Here is a 20259-nt window from a genome sequence, read left to right on the forward strand (position 1 = left end):
TTGTTAATATTCTTCTGTTAAATATTTACTTCATTTCATGCAATTGTTGTTATATTTTGAGTTTGTTTTACCCCAGTTTTAGTAATTATGTTTTTGTTTTTTTTCTTATACTTGATTTTTTTCCTCTAATAAAATTTACGTTTGTTATTATTTAATAAATTTACGTTTTTGTTGTTATTAATATGATGATCTGGTTGTTGTTGTGGATTTTGAGTCGATTGTTGATGTATTGATTGCTGTTGTTGTGATTGATGATGAGTATGATGCTGTTGCTGCTGCTGATGATGATGATTGTGGTGTTGTTGCTGATTATTATACTGGGTATTATAATAGTAACGTTTCTTTTGTTCTCATTCTTGTGTCGATATTGGATTATTGTTACTAACTTCTGTCGACGATGATGTCGCCGCTTCATTTGTGAGTTTATCACTGGTGGCCTGAGGTGCCGCCGCATTGCTATTATCTTGCTGTGTGGAAGAAGCACCAACAGGATTTGTGGAATTTGAATTTGATTCTGTCGATTCATTTATCATTGATTTGGTATTAGCAGCGGAGGCGGTGGTGGCGGCAGCAGCAGCATTTGCAGGCGGTTGAAACGCCGGTCTTTGGACAAACATATTATCAATGATATGATCAATATTTTCAGCACTACCAATGGGCGCTGATGCTGTGGCATTTGATGACGACGAAATTGACTTTGTCTCGTCTTTTGATTCGGTTGCCTTCTGTTGAGCAGCTGTGGCTGGTGGCTTGTTCTTGTCGGATGGTGGCAGTATGGGTATAGCATTAGTAGGTCTTCTTTGGGGCAACGAAACGGGTCGGTTAGTGGTTTGTGTTGGTGGCGGTACAAAGTACGTTGTACCGCCTACCGTATTGTAATTCTGATAATTTGCGGCTGCTGTAGCTGCAGGATTCGGTTGGGGCACTACGCCAACACCTGCTGCAGCACCAAAAGCTGATGTGGGCACAGTCTGTTGGGGTGCTGGGGCTGCATTGGCATAAGCCGCCAATGAGGCTGGGGTCGCTTGTTGAGCCATATAATTGGGTGCTGCCTGTTGAGCAGCGTAAGTGGCCGCGGCTTGAGTGGCCTGAGCCGCAGATGCTGCTGTATATGCATCTGGTGCTACATAATATGCTGTTGGTGTTGTCGCTGTACCAGTGTATGGTCCTGGTGGTTGCGCCTGAGGTCCTGCACTGGCATATGTGGCCTGTTTGGGAACATTTGCTTGCTGGGACACCTGCAATGCTTGCATTTGAGCTTGCAAATTCTCCTGGTGATACATTTGCATGAGATTCGCTTGAAGCATTGCTTGTTCGGAGGGCATCAACATCGCGGGTGGCGTAGCAGCTTGTTGCTGTTGCATATGCATCTGTTGCATTTGCTGATGTTCTCCCATGTGCTGGGCTTCATGCTGAGAGCGACGCAGACTTGAATAACGTTTTGGTGGACCTCTTTGTTCCTGTGCCTGGCTTAGATTTTGTGGTGCAGCCATCATCATATTGGCTGCTTGTTGGTGTTGTAAGAGCTGTTGCTGCTGTTGTTGCTGCTGCTGATTCTGTGATGCTAAGGCATGCATTTGCACACTTCCCACATGGCTCGGATCATTACGATTTTGGACTTGCTGCAAACGCTGTGACAAGTTTGTTGACGGCATTGTTGGCTGTGGCTTTGGTTGCATTTGCTGAGCATTTTGCTGTCGCACCACATTATGATTTGACGAAGACTGTTGCTGTTGGTGCAACTGCTGTTGTTGCTGCTGCTGCTGTGGAGCAGCATTGTGAGGAGATCCCTGTGAAGATGATTGATGACCTTGATCGTAATTTTTCTTCTTGTTATTATAGTTATCATTATGTTGCTGCTGAGATGAGACCTGACTTTGCTGTGATTTACCCATTCCCGAATTACCAGAGGGACTTTTATTAATATGCTGACCCTGATGCTGATTTGAATTTGGTTGTCGGTGAGCTTCTAGGCGACTACTCAGACTGCTGCCCTGGCCTCCTTGGTTGCCTGAACCAGAAGAATTCTGATTAGGTTGGCGATTTTTCTGCTTAAATTCCATAGCCGCTTGTCGACCAACAGACGCCTGATTTTGGCGATTGAAATTTGTTTTTGATTTAGACCTTTTGTGTACGCCACCTTCACCAATCCGGTCTCTTCGATCGTTATAATCATCCTGATGATTATTCCGTGAATGACTCTGTCTTTCGGATCTATCAGACTTTCCCTCTCTCTGACGCCTTTCCATACGATTTTCTTTCTCTTCCCGTGTCCGGCCGGATGAACGACGTGATTTTCCAGAATTTTCATTTAAAGCTGGGAAATCGGATGGCTTTGGAGGCTTGCGTTCCTTATTATTTGTCTTAAGGTAGGCACTTTCGTCTTCCCAATTGCGATTATATTTACTGGGTCCCCGACCATACCGACGTCTTCTACGTGCCTTTGGCGGTGCATCCTCGGTGCGTATGTCATAACCATAGGCAGATACCAGCTCTGTCCTGGACTTAGGCGCCTGTTCCGATGGATCGAAACGATCATGTGACCAGCGGTCGACAGCAGAAGCAGGCTGCCATTTCTTCATAGTTTTCGAAGCTGTCGAGATTGTGGGTGTTGTCTTCGATCCTCCAGCATTACTACCACCGCCGTTTGCGGTTGATTGGCCATCGGCATCTTCAGAGCCCTCCACCTCAATACATTCACCATCCTCAGCAGTACGATCGTCATGTTCATAAAATGTACCCCTTTTGGGAATGTATTGTGGATTACTTCTGTCTTCATCGACTTTTTTCTGAGCTTCAGCATCGACTTTCTCCTGGGAAGTCATGTCACCTTCGACACCTTCATCGTCGTCCTCATCATCATCATCAGTTTCCGATTCGTCGTCCTCGTCATCATCCTCATCGGATAAACTATCATCCAAATCATCATCATCGTCATCATATTCCTCCCCACCCTCCAGATCACTGGCTGTATCATATTCCGAATCGTGGGGATGTGAATTGCTCGATTTTTCTTGTGTCGGGGAGGTTCCTAAATCATTAGATGTAGCATTACCGTCTGATTGCACCCCACCCTCCATCTTACCATTTGTTCCCAGCGAACCGGCGGCATCAGCCGCGCTGGAATTCGTGACGGTCACAGGCGCTGCGGTTGCTGGCGCAGCTGCTTGCGAGACATTTTCAACATCGGCCATTACTTTGCTATCGCTTCGATTTTTCAACTATTCTCTCTAGTGTGTCACACGGCTTCTTCTATCTAGACTGAAATTTTATTTTTAATTTTTTCCCAGAATATTTACATAATCACTTTCGATTTATTTCGAATACGAACCTTTGAAATGCTAACCAATGTATTAGAAATATAATTTTTTATAAATTCTAATGACTTCTGTGGTCTGTTTTTTTGCTTATTTGGTGAAAATTTTTAGGTGTTTTCTCAACGCAATCAAATCACCAAAAAATAGAAAGTAATATTGTTGTAAAAGTATCGGTTAATGCGAATACCGGTTAATCATTTAGTTTTTCTTCTAAATGGATTTCCATGGTTGGGTAAAATGATTTGTTGCTGTGTTAATTTACCATGGGATTGTGTCAATGATAATATCACGCCTAAAAGTATGCTGTGAAAAGCATAAAAGAAATTGCATAGCAATGTTCGCAGTACAATGCCAAGATATTAAAAAAAATAAAATAAAACGATTTTAGTGAAATGAATTTCTACTTTTTTAATACACAATTTTTAAAATGATATTAAAAGCTTTGGAAAAATGTAAGAGAACTGCATGAATAAAGTACGCTACTGTTTAATTGATTCGCAGCTGTACATAAATTGGACCCTTTGCTATCGTGAGGAGTTATTTGACAATTATTTATTTATTTCTATCGCTTGAATATCCTTCCTCTAATTCAGCCATTTCCAGTATTATGTGTAACGCATATGAAAATGCTGAGATTGCGAATTATTCCATGAAAAAAGATCTACTGCCTCTGATAGACTAAGTAAATTAAATAGGGAGAACATTTAAGGGTCGTACCTAATTTATTGCGCTCCGTATAAAAATACTCACCTTCTAACCTTTATAGTGTTTGTTAGACGTCCGTATTCCCCAAATACGCAAGGATTTTATTTGCATCTGTGCCAATTGAAAACGGTGAAAATGGATGAAAACACGTTTTAAATTGATCGAAAAATGTTTAGCTTTATAGAAACACAAAAAAAAAAACAAAAAACCTAATAATCCAAAATACGCATTGTCAATGTTGAAAAATTTCAACTTTATATTTTTATACGCAATGCGTATTTGGGTAACATTCATTGAAATACATGTATTTAACTTTTGAGGTGAGGTACGACCCTAATGAATAACCATTTCAAAGTTTATGTGTACCAAATTTTGCAGTTGGGCTATTTTTAAAAGCATATTTTGTCATATTAACACGAATATTAAATTGGAATCAAATCAGCTAGGTTTTGTAGTTACCTTGTATAAATATCACCTTGGGAAACTCCCATGGCAAAATAATAAAGGTAGTCTCATTTCGAAAATTTGAATCCAACAGTGTGCTTTTTGTACCTGAGCACGTCTGATACAACATGAATGTTGTTATTGTTATTGAATGTCATAAAAACAAAAAAATGTTTCTGTCTGTTCCAGTACTTTTTTAATACAAAACGCCATTTTGTTTTGTGCTCTCTTAAATTTGATTCGATGTTTTACAAGTTTTTAGGGTTGAGGAACGGTTTTCGAGTAAAAAGTTGTAAAACATGTAAAATGAGTAGATTCTTTTAGGTTCTGGAACGGAACTTTTGTTTCATTTTTGTGTTTCATTTCGTTTGTTCGAAAAATAAAATAAAGAATATTTAATTATGTGCATTAAATATTTCTCCGAAAAGAGGCGATGGGAACAGAGAGGTAACCCAACATAAGCATTTTGAATTAAGGAGACCTTCAGCTATTTTTTATGAAGTCATTTGCTGCATCTATAAGAATATTATTACGTCCTTTATATGAATGCAATCAGCTCTTCGGTTAAATTTAGCGTACACGTGCCAAAAGAAGGGATGTTTACCTGCTTCTGTTGGTCAATTTGTACCGCATTTTAACATACCGTTTAAGGCCCAGCAGCCAGAATCAACGTGCCCAAAAGTAATAACCTTCGACTGGCTTTAAATTCGACCACTGATTCTTGCTCCAAGGCAAACGCATCACCCACACGGTTTGCATCCAATTCATAAAGGCAATTGGTGAACCTCACACCCGCACGTTCAATCTCTTTCAACTCTTCAATAAGATTATTTCGAGCTCTACGGTAATAAGATATCCATGTCTTCTATAAGAAGTCCTCTCTTCTATAAAAATACATCCAGCTCCTCTATAAGAAGACTTCCATATCTCGTATAAGAAGACCCAAACTCGTCTATAAGAATACCTCCAGATGGAACACTAACCCTTAACACTTAATAAAACACATTGAGCACTTATAAAAAATCGGCAACGAATTTATTTTATTTCACTGCCATATATGTATATATTTTATGTGGACGATGAAGAAAGCATTACGTTCTTTCTAGAAAGGTTTAATGTTATTATTAATTGATAAATATTTATTGAATGATTTAAATTCGCGCGGCTGCCTAATCCGAGTTAAAAATTGCATTATCCAGCTTTCATAGTTTTCGGAAAATGTTTTTTAAAACAAAAGGTTACCTTATTTGTTGTATCCAAATAGTCTCATGCAGTCATATGTTTCCAATTTTCATAAATTTGCCATTGGCAATATTCAGCATTAAAATTTTTAATGAAAATATCTCCCTTCGAAACGTACGCATATCATGTTTTCAGTGGCAACAATTGCTAAATACTTTATATTTATAAATATTTTTAAGTTCCCTGCATCTAAAAATTATAGACATAAGATGTAAATCTTAAGAGCAATGTTCATGTTTACAAAATATATAATTATGCCATGGGAAACTCCCTTTCTCACGCTAAGAATCCAATCTTAAACTTCTGCCTATGAATGTCTTGTGTATTCACAATACCATGTATTTGTACACACTTGTACCTCATTTATTTACGTGGCATCTCTTTGTGTTCGTTTATGTTTTGACATTGTCATGTGGCATCTTTGTTTGTTTTTCATGTTTTGACAGCACCACGATACATACATATATCAGTGTAGCGTTTTTATAAAATTTTTCTAAACGTGCTTCCACATTTCTCCCACAAAAATATGTCGAAAAAAGATAAAAAGTTAAAGAAAGCGAAACAAAGTTCCGACACAGAATCTGACCAACAACAAACAAATGACCAGCAACAACAAAACGATTCGGAATTTCCCACAGATTGGGATGTGGAAGTTTACCGCCGAGAATATGAAAGTGAAGAACATTGGTTGCTGAGGAAACGTTTCATGGAAGTACACAAGGACAAATTTCCCGAAGATAAGCTGGTCTGTTTGGCTCAGGTCTTCACAAATATGGAATTTATGGGTTGTAAATATCCCGCCGAAACAATGGCAATGGTGGCAGAACTATCTAAAGAAGTGGCCAAAGAATTCCGTGAGGGCAGAGCAAATCGTCTAAAACGGACATTTGTTGCGGCCTCCGATGCTGCCGAGGCCCGGGCTAAAGGTAGACGTAAAAACAATTAACAAAGCTATTCAAATTTTATGTTTATTTTTAAGTACAAATAAGTGAGTAGTAGTTCTAGTAGACCTAGAAATGGATATGTCTAACGATTGAACGAATGCGTATTTCTTGTGCCAATATTTTAGGACGCAGATCGACGCAGCAAACAAACGAGGGTCAAAATACCCAACAATTACAGGGTCAAAAGAGAAAACATTTTGATATAGGCGGGGATAATATGGACGAAATGCAAGCACCACCAGCGAAGAAGACACCACAAACAGATTTATTTGCTGGTCTAAAATATAATCGATTTATTGTATTTTTAAATGGCGGACGTCAATGTCTGCAACTTTCTGCCCAGCGTAGCAATGTGTTGTATGAAGAAAAAGAAGTTCCCGCTGAAAATAATATCAAGTAGGTGGTTTATTGGATATTTTTAATGTGGTTTTGTGACACGAATATGATTCTTGTGTTTTAGGAAAGTCGAAGTCCGCCTTAATAATCAAGTTGTGGCCGTTGCAACAGGAGAAAACTTAAAGACTGCCAAGGCAAATGCATTTAATAAGGCATTGGAGACGTTGCAAACGGAATGTTATAGTATAAAGGTAAGTAGAAAAGTTCTTGGACTCATCCATTGCACACATTTTCCTCCCTCATATCATATTCCTCAATTTTTGTCCTCTACCGTTAGCAGCTTTATGCTCTCTCTCGTTATTTCTGTAGAGTGTCATACATTAATTACCCTAGCACCTTGCTTATCTGGCTTTTTATACTGTCATTAACATTAATGAGGAAATGAGAAAAAATGAAACGCTTTCAATACAAAAACCAGTAAGGAAAGTAGTAAAGTCGGACGGGGCCGACTATATGATACCCTTCACCACCTTGGGTATATTCAACAGATGAATCCTAACAGAAGTCGCATTTTTAAAGGACCAGTAAAATTAAATTGGAACCATAAACACCTCATTCTGCAACCGATACTAAATTGTTCATTTGGTCAGATATAGAAGCTATATCTAAATCTGAACCGATTTCAGGAAACTTAACACACATCATTCTAGACCTAATTTGTTACGCTGTGCCAAATTTCGTGCAAATCGAAAGATATATAGGGACTTTGGTGCACCATTTACATTAAATCTGACGAAAGTATATGTGGGAGCTATATATAAATCTGAACCGATTTTCAGGAAACTTTACACACATCATTCTAGACCTAATTTGCTACGCTGTGCCAAATTTCGTGCTTAAATCGACTCAAAAAGTGATTCTATGCATATTCTCAAAAGGAACCATGGGTCTATCTCGATTATTTTTGCATGTTACAAACATATGCACAAAAACATAATACCCTGTACCAGAAAAAATTTGGTTCAAGAACCTCAAAATAATATAATAAATATTTATAATTTATAGTGGAGAGATGTGCTACCTAATAAGAACTCGACGTACTAAATTTCAGTCAATTTGGTCGAAAAATCCGATCAGAACCCCAAAATACCAAAAATTTTGGGGTACCGTTAAATGGGTACTACCAGAAAAACTGGACCTATATTTATAATTTTTAGTGGAGTAATTTGGTACCCAATAAGAACCCAATGTACAAAATTTCAGCTCATTCAGTTATAAAACGAGCCCAAAAACCCGAAAATAACGAAAATTAGGGGTGCCCTTATATGGGGGCTTTCCGAAAAAATGGACCTTTATTTATAATGTTTGGTAGGGAGATTTGCTACCCAATAAGAACACAAAGTACCAAATTTCAGCGAATTCGGTCGAAAAATGCGATCAAAACCCCCAAAATACCGAAAATTGGGGGTAATCTTATATGGGGGCTATCCGAAAAAATGGACCTTTATTTATAATTTTTGGTAGGGAGATTTGCTACCCAATAAGAACTCAAAGTACAAAATTTCAGCGAATTCAGTTGGAAAACGCGCTCAAGAACCTCAAAATACCGAAAATTTGGGGGTACCCTTATATGGGGGCTATGCGAAAAAATGGACCGTTATTTATAATTTTTGGTAGGGAGATTTGCTACCCAATAAGAACACAAAGCACCAAATTTCAGCGAATTCGGTCGTAAAATGCGATCAAAACCCCCAAAATACCGAAAATTGGGGGTAATCTTATATGTGGGCTATCCGAAAAAATTGACCTTTATTTATAATTTTTGGTAGAGAGATTTGCTACCCAATAAGAACTCAAAGTACCAAATTTCAGCGAATTCAGTTAAAAAACACGCTCAAGAACCTCAAAATACCGAAAATTTTGGGGTACCCTTATATGGGAGCTATGCCTAAACGTGGACCGATTTTCTCTCAATAGGGTTCGTCCTTGGGCCAATGAAGTGACCTGTGCCAAATTTCATCCAAATCGGATCATAAATGCGACCTGTACTTTGTTAACAAAAATACATGGACGGACGGACGGACATGCATAAATCGACTCAGAAAGTTATTCTATGCATATTCTCAAAAGGAACCATGGGTCTATCTCGATTATTTTTGCCTGTTACAAACATATGCACAAAGACATAATACCCTGTACCACAGTGTGGTGAAGGGTAAACCACACTTAAATTTAAATAGCCAATGCACCCAACACCCCCGTTTAAAGGGATGCCTTCTGATCTCCTTTGTTGTGGTCGAAATATTTCCCCATGTCCGTCCGTTGTCATATACAGATCGTAACATTTAAGAAAGAGCTTTGAAATTGTAAACTCACTTTACTACATCTCCTAGGATGTTTGGTATTGAAAATTGGATATATCTGCCCACGTTTAAGAATGGGTCCCATGTGCGTTACCGGCCTATTTTCGGTAGTTTTAATGCTTGAATTGCATTTTGCAATAGGAGAGGTTATAATTTGTCCGGAATGCCATGTTCTTGTAACGAGCAAAGTGTCGTTATTTTGTTTTGTTAGAAACATCTTCGGAGAAAATGAACAATATGTTCTGAATATCCCTCATATGTATGTTAAAGGTCTTAGCCGAAGTTTACAATTTGAGTATGTAATTTCATTTCTCATTCATAAATATTTTCAAACTGTTTTTTTTAGCAAAATCCCGGCAGAAAAACAATTAAAATTGAGAAGGACAACAACAAAGCTGTTTGTGAGGTTATAAGTAGTGAAGTGGATGCAGCATCTGAAGATAAGAAATTGGACGATAACAACAAAGGTTTTAGAATGATGAAAATGATGGGTTGGTCAGGTGGTGGTTTGGGCTCAAAAAAACAAGGACGTGAAGATCCAGTTGGGTAAGTAAAAAATCTACACAACTTAGATTCGTCATAATTCAAACCAATAAACTTATCTTTTTTTCTACAGTTACTTGTTTAAAAGTAATCGTTCCGGTTTGGGAAAGGAAGATTGTAAAATGGATAAACAATATTTTAAAAACATATTGAGAAACTATGTTGAATCAGAGGATATACGAGAATTGCAATTTGAACCAACCTTTACCAAAGAAGAAAGAGCATTGCTACATGAGTAAGTTGGTCAGAAAATATTTCTGTATACGTTTTCCTAATTTCTATGCCTCCCATTCTCCATTTTATAGAATTGCGAAAAATTTCAACTTGCGGTCTTCAAGTTATGGCCAGGGAGAACAACGACGTTTGATTATTACCAAAAAGACCATCACCGATAATCAAATATTGCACGAAGTGCTCATCAACAAAAATCCACGTTTTATGGATAGATATTTGGTACAGGTGCCACAGTCTAAAAGTGAATTATTTCCTGATCACACCGAGACCCTGACCCTGTAGATAGTTGTAAACACAGCATATTTGCAAAGAAATATGTAAATGCCTTAGAAATAAGTTTAATTTGCTGCGTTAATTAAAAGATTTGTCATAGCTACATAGAAAATGTTAAGAAAAGTATTCTGTAAGCAAATTTTCAAATAAACATTTGAATAATTAATTTCATATTAAAATCGTCTTTATTTTCTTTCTTTTTAAATTTCCACAAGCATATGTAACAATGCTATATACAGTAGTAGTTGATTCCTGAAACGCCAGTTATAGTTTATTTTTTCACTGCCCCCAAACGACTTGGATCCTGACTGGGATAATGCACTTGTCCAGGAGCCCCACCAGCTATACCCGGCGGTGGTGGTATGGAATCTAATGATGTTGAGGCAGCCGATGCTGCCGCAGCTGCAGCAGATGTTGAAGCCATTGGCATTGAATATGGCGCAGCATAGGCCTGTGAGTATAGCTGCTGATATGATGAGGCGGGTATTAGCGATGGTGGTATTTGATGCAACTTCATCCCGGGAGGTAGTACGGTAACTTGTTCTTGTTGTAAATTAAAGAAATCATTTGGATTTGTAGCGGTGGCGGGTGGTATAGCATTCAACTCAAAACGACGATCGGTCTTGGCCGCTCCTTGCTTAGCTTGGGAATGTGCCCATTTAATTGTGGCCTTCTTGCCTTGCAAAATTAACTTGTTGAAACTCTTTTCTGCAGCCAATTCAGCAGCTGAACGTTTTGTGTACTGTACAAATGCACATTGTTGGCGTGGAACTAAAGCTATTGAACGTATTTCACCAAATTGATAGAAATGATCTCTCAACTCGGGTTCAGTAATATCTTCGGGTAAATTACCCACATACAATGTAGTAATGTTGCGATCCTCTGGTGGCTCCAGTGTCGGCAGAGAAGCTGCTCTCTTCATAATTTTCTCAGCCACCGGATCATTACGTCCATAATAACGATCCTTGATATTTTGTTCGCATAGTGGATCGTCGGGTTCATTAGGTTTGTCATGCCGATAAGGACACTCCTCACCTCTCTTACACTCACCCTTAACCCAAAATGAACAAATATGTGGTCTGTTACGTTTGTAGTAGGGAGCTGTGCGTGCCAATTTCGACAGCATATCACTAGCAGCCAGAGATTTTCCAACTTTTCCGGCCGCCTCAGTGCCATCACCATCTTGCAATTCACGATCAATATTTTGTATATAGTACTCCTTGTTGACATCACTTTGAGGTAAATTATCAGCCACCTTGAGGGCAGCATCTCTCACCTGAATAGGCAGGCCATATTCCAAATCGAGTAGACAGGTTTGGCATACATTCTTTAGACGTGCACATGTTTGACAGATTTCAGTTTTCTTGAAACGCATTCTGGCTCCTGGACACCATCTGAATATGGTAAATGGCCGTGTACATATTTTACATTCTTTGCCAAAGCGTTCTTTTATCATACGAACATATGGATTATCGCCCAAACAAGTCTGACACAATATAGGAAATTCAGCATCCTCCCAATTCTGCCGATTATAGGTGTTGGTCGTCTTGGACATAGACATTTTCGCTTTGGGTTATTTTACTAATGGTTGCTTAAATATTTCAACACTTTTCACGATTTTTTCTCCATATAAATTATATACAAAACGAAAATGAAAAACTATGCCACAAAGACTACGCGTGAATTGATATGACGGCTGGTTATTTATTAATTAACAGAGTTGCCAGATTGTTTCGAATATGTAGTGACAGTGAAATGGCGTGTTATGACTATAGCGCATTTACATACGCACTTTATATGATGTGGATTTACGAAATTCTGAAAATAAATGAAGATTATGTACACTGGCTTTAAGATCATTTAAATTGACTGTCATAGTACGTTTACATTTAACCGAATTTCGTAAACCCAGTGGGTTTCAATGGGTTTTTATTTCCTCAAACAAGTTTCGGGTTTATCTTAATTGAAAATCATCTGAAAAAGAGAAGATAATTTTGGCCGCTTAGTGCTTAATTTAATATTAAAAAGTGTAGTTAGTTAATACGCACGAAACCATGATGCAATAATAAGGTGATGTATCACAACAACAACCTCTGATTTTTGTCTCGATTATCTGTCAAATTTTTCCATATAGTATTTCAAATGGTTGGCAACACTGCACATCGAATTCAAGTAGAAATTACCCACTTTGACAGTTAATCAAGACATCAGCTGCGCTAAATGGACTACCTATTCCATGATGCAATAATAAGGTGATGTATCAAAACAAAAACTTTTGTTTTTGTCTCGATTATCTGTCAAATTTTTCTTTATAATATTTCACATGGTTGGCAACATTGCACATCGAATTCATGTAGAATTTACGCACTTTGACAGTTAATCAAGACATCAGCTGCTCTAAATGGACTACCTATTCATTGTGCCATGCACGGAACGACTAGTTTAATGAGAACAGTTGCAACTTTTAGTACTTTATGACACAAAAACAGGATTGTATATCAAAGTATGGGTTTTTAGTGCATTATTTAAAATAAATAACGCTGGAATCGCCATTTATTTTTGTATGGTAAATGACGAAAAACTGTGCCGGTTTCAAATTTTTATTGAAACACGAGAACAGTTATTTATGTGTTAATCCCTGTGGCAACAATGCGTAATGGCCTAATCATAATATTCGTTGGCAACATTACAAAAACAGCTGATGTTAGTAAACAAACTAATTATAAACAAGCATTTGGAAAACGTTTTACAGAGCATAGTTTTTTCAGTAATCCTGAAAAATTAAATTAAAATGTCCGCATCAACTTCAGATCCTCCCATAAAACGTTACCGCAGAGAGGAAGAAGAAAAATCCGACTTTGAAGAAGACGATGACAAGTATGTACCATATGTTCCAGTAAAGGAACGCAAAAAGAAACAACTAATGAAATTGGGTCGCATAGTCCAACTGTCCACCGAAGATGCTAAACCCAAATCATCAAGTGAAAATGAAAACGATGAAGATTCACAAAATGCCACAGATCCTGAAGTGTGGGGACGTAAATATAACATTAGTTTATTGGATCAACATACGGAGCTAAAGAAAATTGCCGAAGCGAAAAAGATAAGTGATGTCGAAAAGCAACTCAAAGAAGAAGAGAAAATTCTCGAGAGTGTCCAACAACAGAAAGCTCTCATGGGTGTAGCTGAATTGGCCAAGGGTATACAGTATGATGAACCGATTAAGACAAGCTGGAAACCACCACGTTATATTATGGAAATGACGGAACAGAAACGTAATGCAATCCGAAAACGTTTAAGGATATTAGTGGAAGGTGTAGATGTTGCACCGCCAATACGTAGCTTTAAGGAAATGAAATTTCCTAAGGGTATATTGAACGGCTTGGCGGCGAAGGGTATTAAAAAGCCAACACCTATCCAGGTGCAAGGAATACCCACAGTACTTTCGGGACGAGATTTGATTGGTATTGCTTTTACCGGTTCGGGTAAAACATTGGTCTTTGTTTTGCCCATTATTATGTTTGCTCTGGAGCAGGAGTATCGTTTGCAATTTGCACGTAATGAAGGACCATATGGTTTGATTATTTGTCCATCGCGTGAATTGGCAAAACAAACTAATGATATTATTATGGTAAGTGTGTAAATGAAATTTTTATAATAATTATTATAAAAATTTCATTTACACTTAATTCAAATGTCTATGTGGATTTTTTATATATGTATGTTGATGATAAGAACTGCATTAACATGGTGCGTACAATTTTGTCTCAATCGGACAAATATTGGGAGTTTGGTGCACCATTTACATAAAATCGGGAGAAATTATATATGGGAGCTATATCTAAAGTTCAACAAAACGTCACAGACATCAAACTGGACTTAATAGTGCGCTGTGCAAAATTTTTACTCAACAGGACAAATATTGGGACTTTGGTGCACCATTTACATTAAATCGGACGAAACTATATCTAAATCTGAACCGATTTCAACAAAACTTCACAGACATCAAACGGGACTTAACAGTCCGCTTTGCAAAATTTTTACTGAATCAGACAAATATTGGGAGTTTGGTGCACCATTTAGATAAAATCGGACGAAAATATATATGAAAGCTATATCTAAATCTGAACAGATTTTCTTCAATTCTAATAGGGTTCGCCCTTCACCCAAATAAGTGACTTGTGCCAAATTTCATCCAAGTCGGATCATAAAGGCGACATGTACATTGTTCACAATAATACATGGACAGACGGACATGCATAAATCAACTCATATTTCTATGTTTATTCTCAAAATTCGACGGCTTCCATAAGCAAGATTTGACCATCATTGACCAAGACTTTTTTACTCAAATGAAATGACTTGAGTCATTTCAGAAGCCAAGTGATTCCTTTTTTATAGTGCGCCATATGAATAACATATCGCATAACACTCGTATTGCTTACTTGTTACCTTTGTGTGGCAGTGGTTATTGGTGTTTGGACATTTAGTCTAAGACTCCATCTTTCCATGAATATTGCTATGTTCGGTGGTAGTTAGCTTTGCTTCTCGAATCAAACATAGAAGATATATAAGACATTCAAAACATCTTCCCACAGAAAAAAGTTTTTTCCACTATTGTTAATCAATATATTTTTTCTTATACTATTCTTACAGCATTATAGTCGCCATTTGGTTGAATCGGGTATGCCTGAAATACGTTCGTGTCTAGCCATCGGCGGTATACCAGTTTCGGAAGCCATCGATATTATATCAAAAGGTGTACACATTATGGTTGCAACTCCCGGCCGACTTATGGATATGTTGGAAAAGAAAATTGTCACGTTGGATGTTTGTCGTTATCTGTGCATGGACGAAGCTGATCGTATGATTGATATGGGTTTTGAAGAAGATGTACGTACAATTTTCTCATTCTTTAAGGCACAAAGACAGACATTACTTTTCTCAGCTACTATGCCAAAGAAAATTCAAAATTTCGCCATATCAGCTTTGGTGAAGCCGGTAACAATAAATGTTGGTCGTGCTGGTGCCGCATCAATGAATGTTACCCAAGAAGTGGAATATGTCAAACAAGAGGCTAAAGTTGTATATCTATTGGAATGTTTACAAAAAACAGCACCACCTGTATTGATTTTCGCCGAAAAGAAACAAGATGTTGATTGCATCCATGAATATTTGCTGTTGAAAGGTGTCGAAGCGGTAGCAATTCATGGTGGTAAAGATCAAGAAGAACGTTCACGTGCTGTTGATGCTTACAGAGAAGCTCAAAAAGATGTCTTAGTTGCCACTGACGTGGCCTCCAAAGGTTTAGATTTTCCCAATGTTCAACATGTCATTAATTTCGATATGCCTGAAGATATTGAAAATTATGTACATCGTATTGGTCGTACCGGTCGTTCAAATACTAAAGGTTTAGCTACAACATTTGTAAATAAAACGACTGATCCTTCGGTATTATTAGATTTGAAACATCTACTAATTGAAGCTAAACAAAATGTGCCAGATTTTCTGTTGGAACTGTGCCCAGAATCGGAACAATATTTGGATTTGGGCGATTCACATGGTTGCAGTTATTGTGGTGGTTTGGGTCATCGTATTACCGATTGTCCAAAATTGGAGGCAATTCAAAGCAAACAGGCATCAAATATTGGACGAAGAGATTATCTTTCGAATACTGCGGCAGATTATTAGAATTATATATGTACATGTATTTATAGTTTTAGGAGTATAAGGATTTTATGGGAAATAAACCGACATAAAAAATAATATGCGTGGATTTTTTTGTAAATACATAGGAGTAAATTGGGGATTGGATCTCTATATTTCTACAATTGTATAAAACCACATTTTCGGCGTTGATTCTACGGTATTTGGACTACGATTATATCATAATTATTTCTATGCGTTTCTTGTTTGTTTTGAATGTGGTATAAAAAATATTTATAGTCTAAAACAAATTATTCATTGGCTTTTTCGAAGAAAATAAATTCTTTACATTAACGCGTATTTATGTGCATATTCATCATTTGTATTCGATTGTGATAAGAAAATTCGAAGAACATTTTGAGTGATATAATAATTTATTTGATTTTATTCACGAGAATTGATTGTTATTTTGAGCAGAGAATAAAGAAATTCGATTAATTATTATAATTTAAGAGGAAAACCTTGTTTTTCTAGAGAACAATTAAATCTCCATGTATTTCTATATAAAATATAAGTTGAAGAATGTTACGCAGCTAACACTATTCTGTACATGAACAAACTAATCTGGGCTTAAATGCATATCATATTCAAGTACTTATTAGAGAGGAAGGATACGAAGACCCCTATGTATTGATATATTATGACATATGAATTATATATTATATTATCCAGATATACTACATTCTAAACTAATAAAAACAGTTATTTATTAATGTTACCTTTATTTATTAACCAATGTTTAATGCATTATATTCGTCATCTGGTTGAATGGGGTATGCCGGAAATACGCAGATATTCCGACAAGGGCCTGCCTCTAAACTACTACAAGTTCGTGTAGTGTTTTTAAAGTATGGGAGAGACATTATATACCGGAGGTCCTACTCCGAACACTTTTAGTTCGGGATGGGGTAGAATATAACTATTTGTCAGAACCACATCTTCCACAGTATAACTTTGGTGAGATGTTTGGGACAGGTTCATTTGTGACTGTGCTATTATCTCTCGATGTAGAGCGAAGTCCAACGGAGTTGCCTAGATCAACAGCCCTATCGAGCAGGGATGAATAGCATTCACACGGAAAAAATGATCCAGACTATATACCAATATCATGAGAATGCAGTTCATAGATTCCAACACCCTTCTTAGCAGCAAACGTGTGTGGTTTTAACTCAACTAAAATCAGAATGCTACAATCGCCTTAATTCGCTACAATCGCCTTAAATGGGCCCGACTGCACGATACACAGCATCTATTCAACTGTCCACTCACCTATCTCTAGAAGTTCTATGGTCGCAGCTGATCCAGGTTGCAGTCTTTTTGAAACTGAACAAGTGAAAAAAGCGTTAAGTTCTGTCGGGCCGGACTTTGGATTCTGACAGGTTCTTGAAATGAAAATATAAGGAACATACTTACTTACATAGCTGGCTTGTTACAGAACGAACTTAAAAACGATTTCCAAGCGCGTCGGTCTTGTACACATCTCCTCCAATTTGAAAGACCACGTTGCAGGATGTTGTTTTCTACTTGGTCTTTCCATCTGATTCGTGGCCTTCCCCTTCTGCGGGAACCATCAGTAGGCTCGCATTTATATGCATTTTGAGCTGGGACATTCTCATTCATTTGCACAACATGGCCTAGCCATCGTAGTCGCTGCAGCTCAATACGACTGACTATGTCGATGTCCGAGTATAAATTGTAAAGCTCGTGGTTCATTCGACTCCGATATTCACCGTCGACGTAGGTCGGCCCGTAGATTTATCGGAGTTCCCATGCTTTAGATCCATACAACAGCACGGGTAGTATCAAAACTGCTTACTTAGACCATAGTAGCATCTGTTGGCCATCACAATCCTTCTACGAATTTCAAAACTGATGTCATTCGTTTTATTAATGGCGGTACCAAGGTATATAAAATCTTTAACTACCTCGAAGTTGTAGTTCTCAAGTTCCACAGTTGATCCGAGTCTACTGGACGTCTTGTCGTAGGGGTGTCATAAGGGATGTCGTAGGGGATGATAAATACCAAGCAACTGCTCTGATTGGCTTTAACATGGCGAAGCCTAGGCTTTTCTTCGTCCCTCTTTTATCTCAATTGTGGACACTGACCTAACCGCGGTGTCACCTGGGGTAGCTATTTTCATCACCCGTTGAAATAGTGAGCTAATATGTGCCGCGAGTTCACCTATATGTGCCCCGAGTTCACTCATATGAACTATAAAAAATGGGTTGAGGCGTCGGGTTAGTTGCCCACACTCGGAAAACCCCTCTTACTATGAAAAAGCAAGGAAAACGAATAAGGAACATAGCAAATTCTATACCAAATGGCGGGACCAATTTGATTACATCGTGTAGGAATTACGGAATATTTGTAGTTATCATTATATGAGGTGCTATGCCTAATTGAAGACTGATATAACTCAATTTCGAAACTAACATTTTTGCATGGCTAAATATTAAAAATACCGAAAATTGTTAGCTATCATTATATGGAGGCTAAGCCAAAATGCGGGTCGATATAGTTCATTATCGAACCTTACGTTTTTCACCTCGATATCCTCCGAAAATTTGGGGGTACCCTTATATAGGGTCTACCTGAAAAAATGAACCTAATTTGGTACCTATTAAGAACTCAAAATACTAAATTACACCCAATTCGGTAGAAAAATACGACCAAAACCCCCAAAATACTGAACATTCGGACCTATATTTATACTTTTTGGTGGGGAAATTTGGTGCCCAATAAGAACCCATGTACCCAATTTCAACGAATTTGGTTGAAAAACGCGCTCGAGAACCTCAAAATACTTAAAATTGGGGGTAACGTTATATGAGGCTACCAAAAAAAGTGGACCGATATTTTTAGTGGAAATATTTGATATCCAATTAGAACCGATAGTACAAAATTTTAGCGAATTCGGTTGAAAGCGCACTCAAGAACCCCAAAATATTGGGGCTATGGACAAACGTGAACCGATATAGCCCATCTTGGAACATGACCATCCTGCAGACAAAAGACAACTCTAAGCAAAATTTCGGCGATCTATCTCAATTCGTTTAGACGCTAGGACGATTACAACAGACTGACAGACAGACATGCTTAAATCGTCATAGAATTTTACGCTGATCAAGAATATATTAGGTTGGGGAAAAAGAAATGCATTCTGAAAATGTCGATAAAATCGGAAAAATGATCGAGGTTGACCGGCATGTTAGCAGTCGTAACATCGCACAGAAGCTAAAAATCTACCATAAAACTGTTTTAAACCATTTACACAAAGCTGGATTCAAAATAAAGCTCGATGTTTTTAGAAAGCTTGAATTTATAGAAACAATAGGGTGGATCGAATTTCCATCTGCGAAGCCTTGGCAAACGGAATGAGATATACCCATTTCTCAAACAAATGGTGACGGGATATGAGAAATAGATCACTTACGATAACCCTGTGCGAAAACGATCGTGGTCAAAGAGCGGTGGAGCACCTCAAACGGTGGCCAAACCAGGACTAACGGTATTTGCAAGGACTGGAAGGGGATTATTTAGTTGCTTCCATATGGCCAAACGCTAAATTCTGATCTCTATTGTCAACAACTGGACCGTTTGGCCAACAGGAGCGGTGTCGTGTTCCACCAGGACAACGCTAGGCCACACATATCTACACTGACTCGCAAGAAACTTCGAGGGCTTGTTTGGGAAGTTTTTATGCATCCGCCATACAGTCCGGACTTGGCACCAAGCGATTATCATCTTTTTCTTGCATTGAAAATTTCTTTAATGGTAAAAATTTGGAATCTAGGGAGGATTATGATTATGAACCGATTAATGTCTCGAAATGGTCTTAGTTGATATTCAGAACGAATATTAGTATTAAATATTGGGTTTCAGACTATATATTGTTTGCCTACCTAACTTTTGACCTACAGAACAGTGGTAAAGGTTTGGAAATTCCGTATTGCATTTCGTACGATAAGAATTTTTTTCCGTTAAAAAATGCAAGGGTATCATGACAATGATCGGAATTCAAATGAAAATTTTCAAGATTGAAAAATTTATAGAACATTTATGCATGTATGTTTTTCAATCTTCGATTCGAAATTAAATAGAATTTTTCAAGATGCGAGAATAAGGAAATCTACATATGTATGTATAGATAC

The 20259-nt window shown here is 37.7% G+C and overlaps 4 protein-coding genes across 4 annotated transcripts in view; 2 read left to right on the plus strand and 2 right to left on the minus strand.

Annotated features, from left to right (window-relative positions):
* Positions 1 to 350: 350 nt before the first annotated feature.
* On the minus strand, positions 351 to 3323 carry LOC133336251 (bromodomain-containing protein DDB_G0280777-like). The gene has a single exon (XM_061544533.1). It carries the CDS (start codon positions 3192 to 3194, stop codon positions 351 to 353), a length of 2844 nt encoding a protein of 947 aa, XP_061400517.1. The 5' UTR covers positions 3195 to 3323.
* A 2911-nt stretch (positions 3324 to 6234) lies between these two features.
* Positions 6235 to 10410, plus strand: LOC133336252 (uncharacterized). Its single transcript, XM_061544534.1, has 6 exons — positions 6235 to 6634; positions 6778 to 7048; positions 7113 to 7239; positions 9704 to 9897; positions 9968 to 10129; positions 10200 to 10410. Exons 1-6 carry the CDS (start codon positions 6235 to 6237, stop codon positions 10408 to 10410), a joined length of 1365 nt encoding a protein of 454 aa, XP_061400518.1.
* A 250-nt stretch (positions 10411 to 10660) lies between these two features.
* Positions 10661 to 11964, minus strand: LOC133336255 (pre-mRNA-splicing factor RBM22-like). Its single transcript, XM_061544538.1, has one exon. It carries the CDS (start codon positions 11960 to 11962, stop codon positions 10673 to 10675), a length of 1290 nt encoding a protein of 429 aa, XP_061400522.1. The 5' UTR covers positions 11963 to 11964; the 3' UTR covers positions 10661 to 10672.
* A 1228-nt stretch (positions 11965 to 13192) lies between these two features.
* The window catches only part of LOC133336253 (ATP-dependent RNA helicase abstrakt-like), a 42368-nt gene continuing 35301 nt past the window's right edge, over positions 13193 to 20259 (plus strand). The window contains exons 1-2 of the mRNA XM_061544535.1: positions 13193 to 14032; positions 15058 to 16108. Of these exons, the coding sequence (XP_061400519.1) occupies positions 13193 to 14032; positions 15058 to 16092 (1875 nt within the window). The 3' untranslated portion in view covers positions 16093 to 16108. The remainder of the gene's footprint in view (positions 14033 to 15057; positions 16109 to 20259) is intronic.

This window comes from Musca vetustissima, unplaced genomic scaffold (genome assembly GCF_032173495.1).
Source record: "Musca vetustissima isolate MV318-11 ecotype Yass unplaced genomic scaffold, APGP_CSIRO_Mvet_v1 utg123146, whole genome shotgun sequence".
NCBI classification, from domain to species: Eukaryota; Metazoa; Arthropoda; class Insecta; order Diptera; family Muscidae; genus Musca; species Musca vetustissima.

Excerpts from the sequence above, each read along its gene's own strand:
- LOC133336255 (XM_061544538.1), bottom strand. The coding sequence starts at position 11,962 with ATGTCTATGTCCAAGACGACCAACACCTATAATCGGCAGAATTGGGAG.
- LOC133336252 (XM_061544534.1), top strand. The coding sequence starts at position 6,235 with ATGTCGAAAAAAGATAAAAAGTTAAAGAAAGCGAAACAAAGTTCCGAC. Across the intron at positions 7,049-7,112 it reads CCCGCTGAAAATAATATCAA|GAAAGTCGAAGTCCGCCTTA; the intron begins GTAGGTGGTTTA and ends CTTGTGTTTTAG. Across the intron at positions 9,898-9,967 it reads GGACGTGAAGATCCAGTTGG|TTACTTGTTTAAAAGTAATC; the intron begins GTAAGTAAAAAA and ends TTTTTTCTACAG.
- LOC133336251 (XM_061544533.1), bottom strand. The coding sequence starts at position 3,194 with ATGGCCGATGTTGAAAATGTCTCGCAAGCAGCTGCGCCAGCAACCGCA.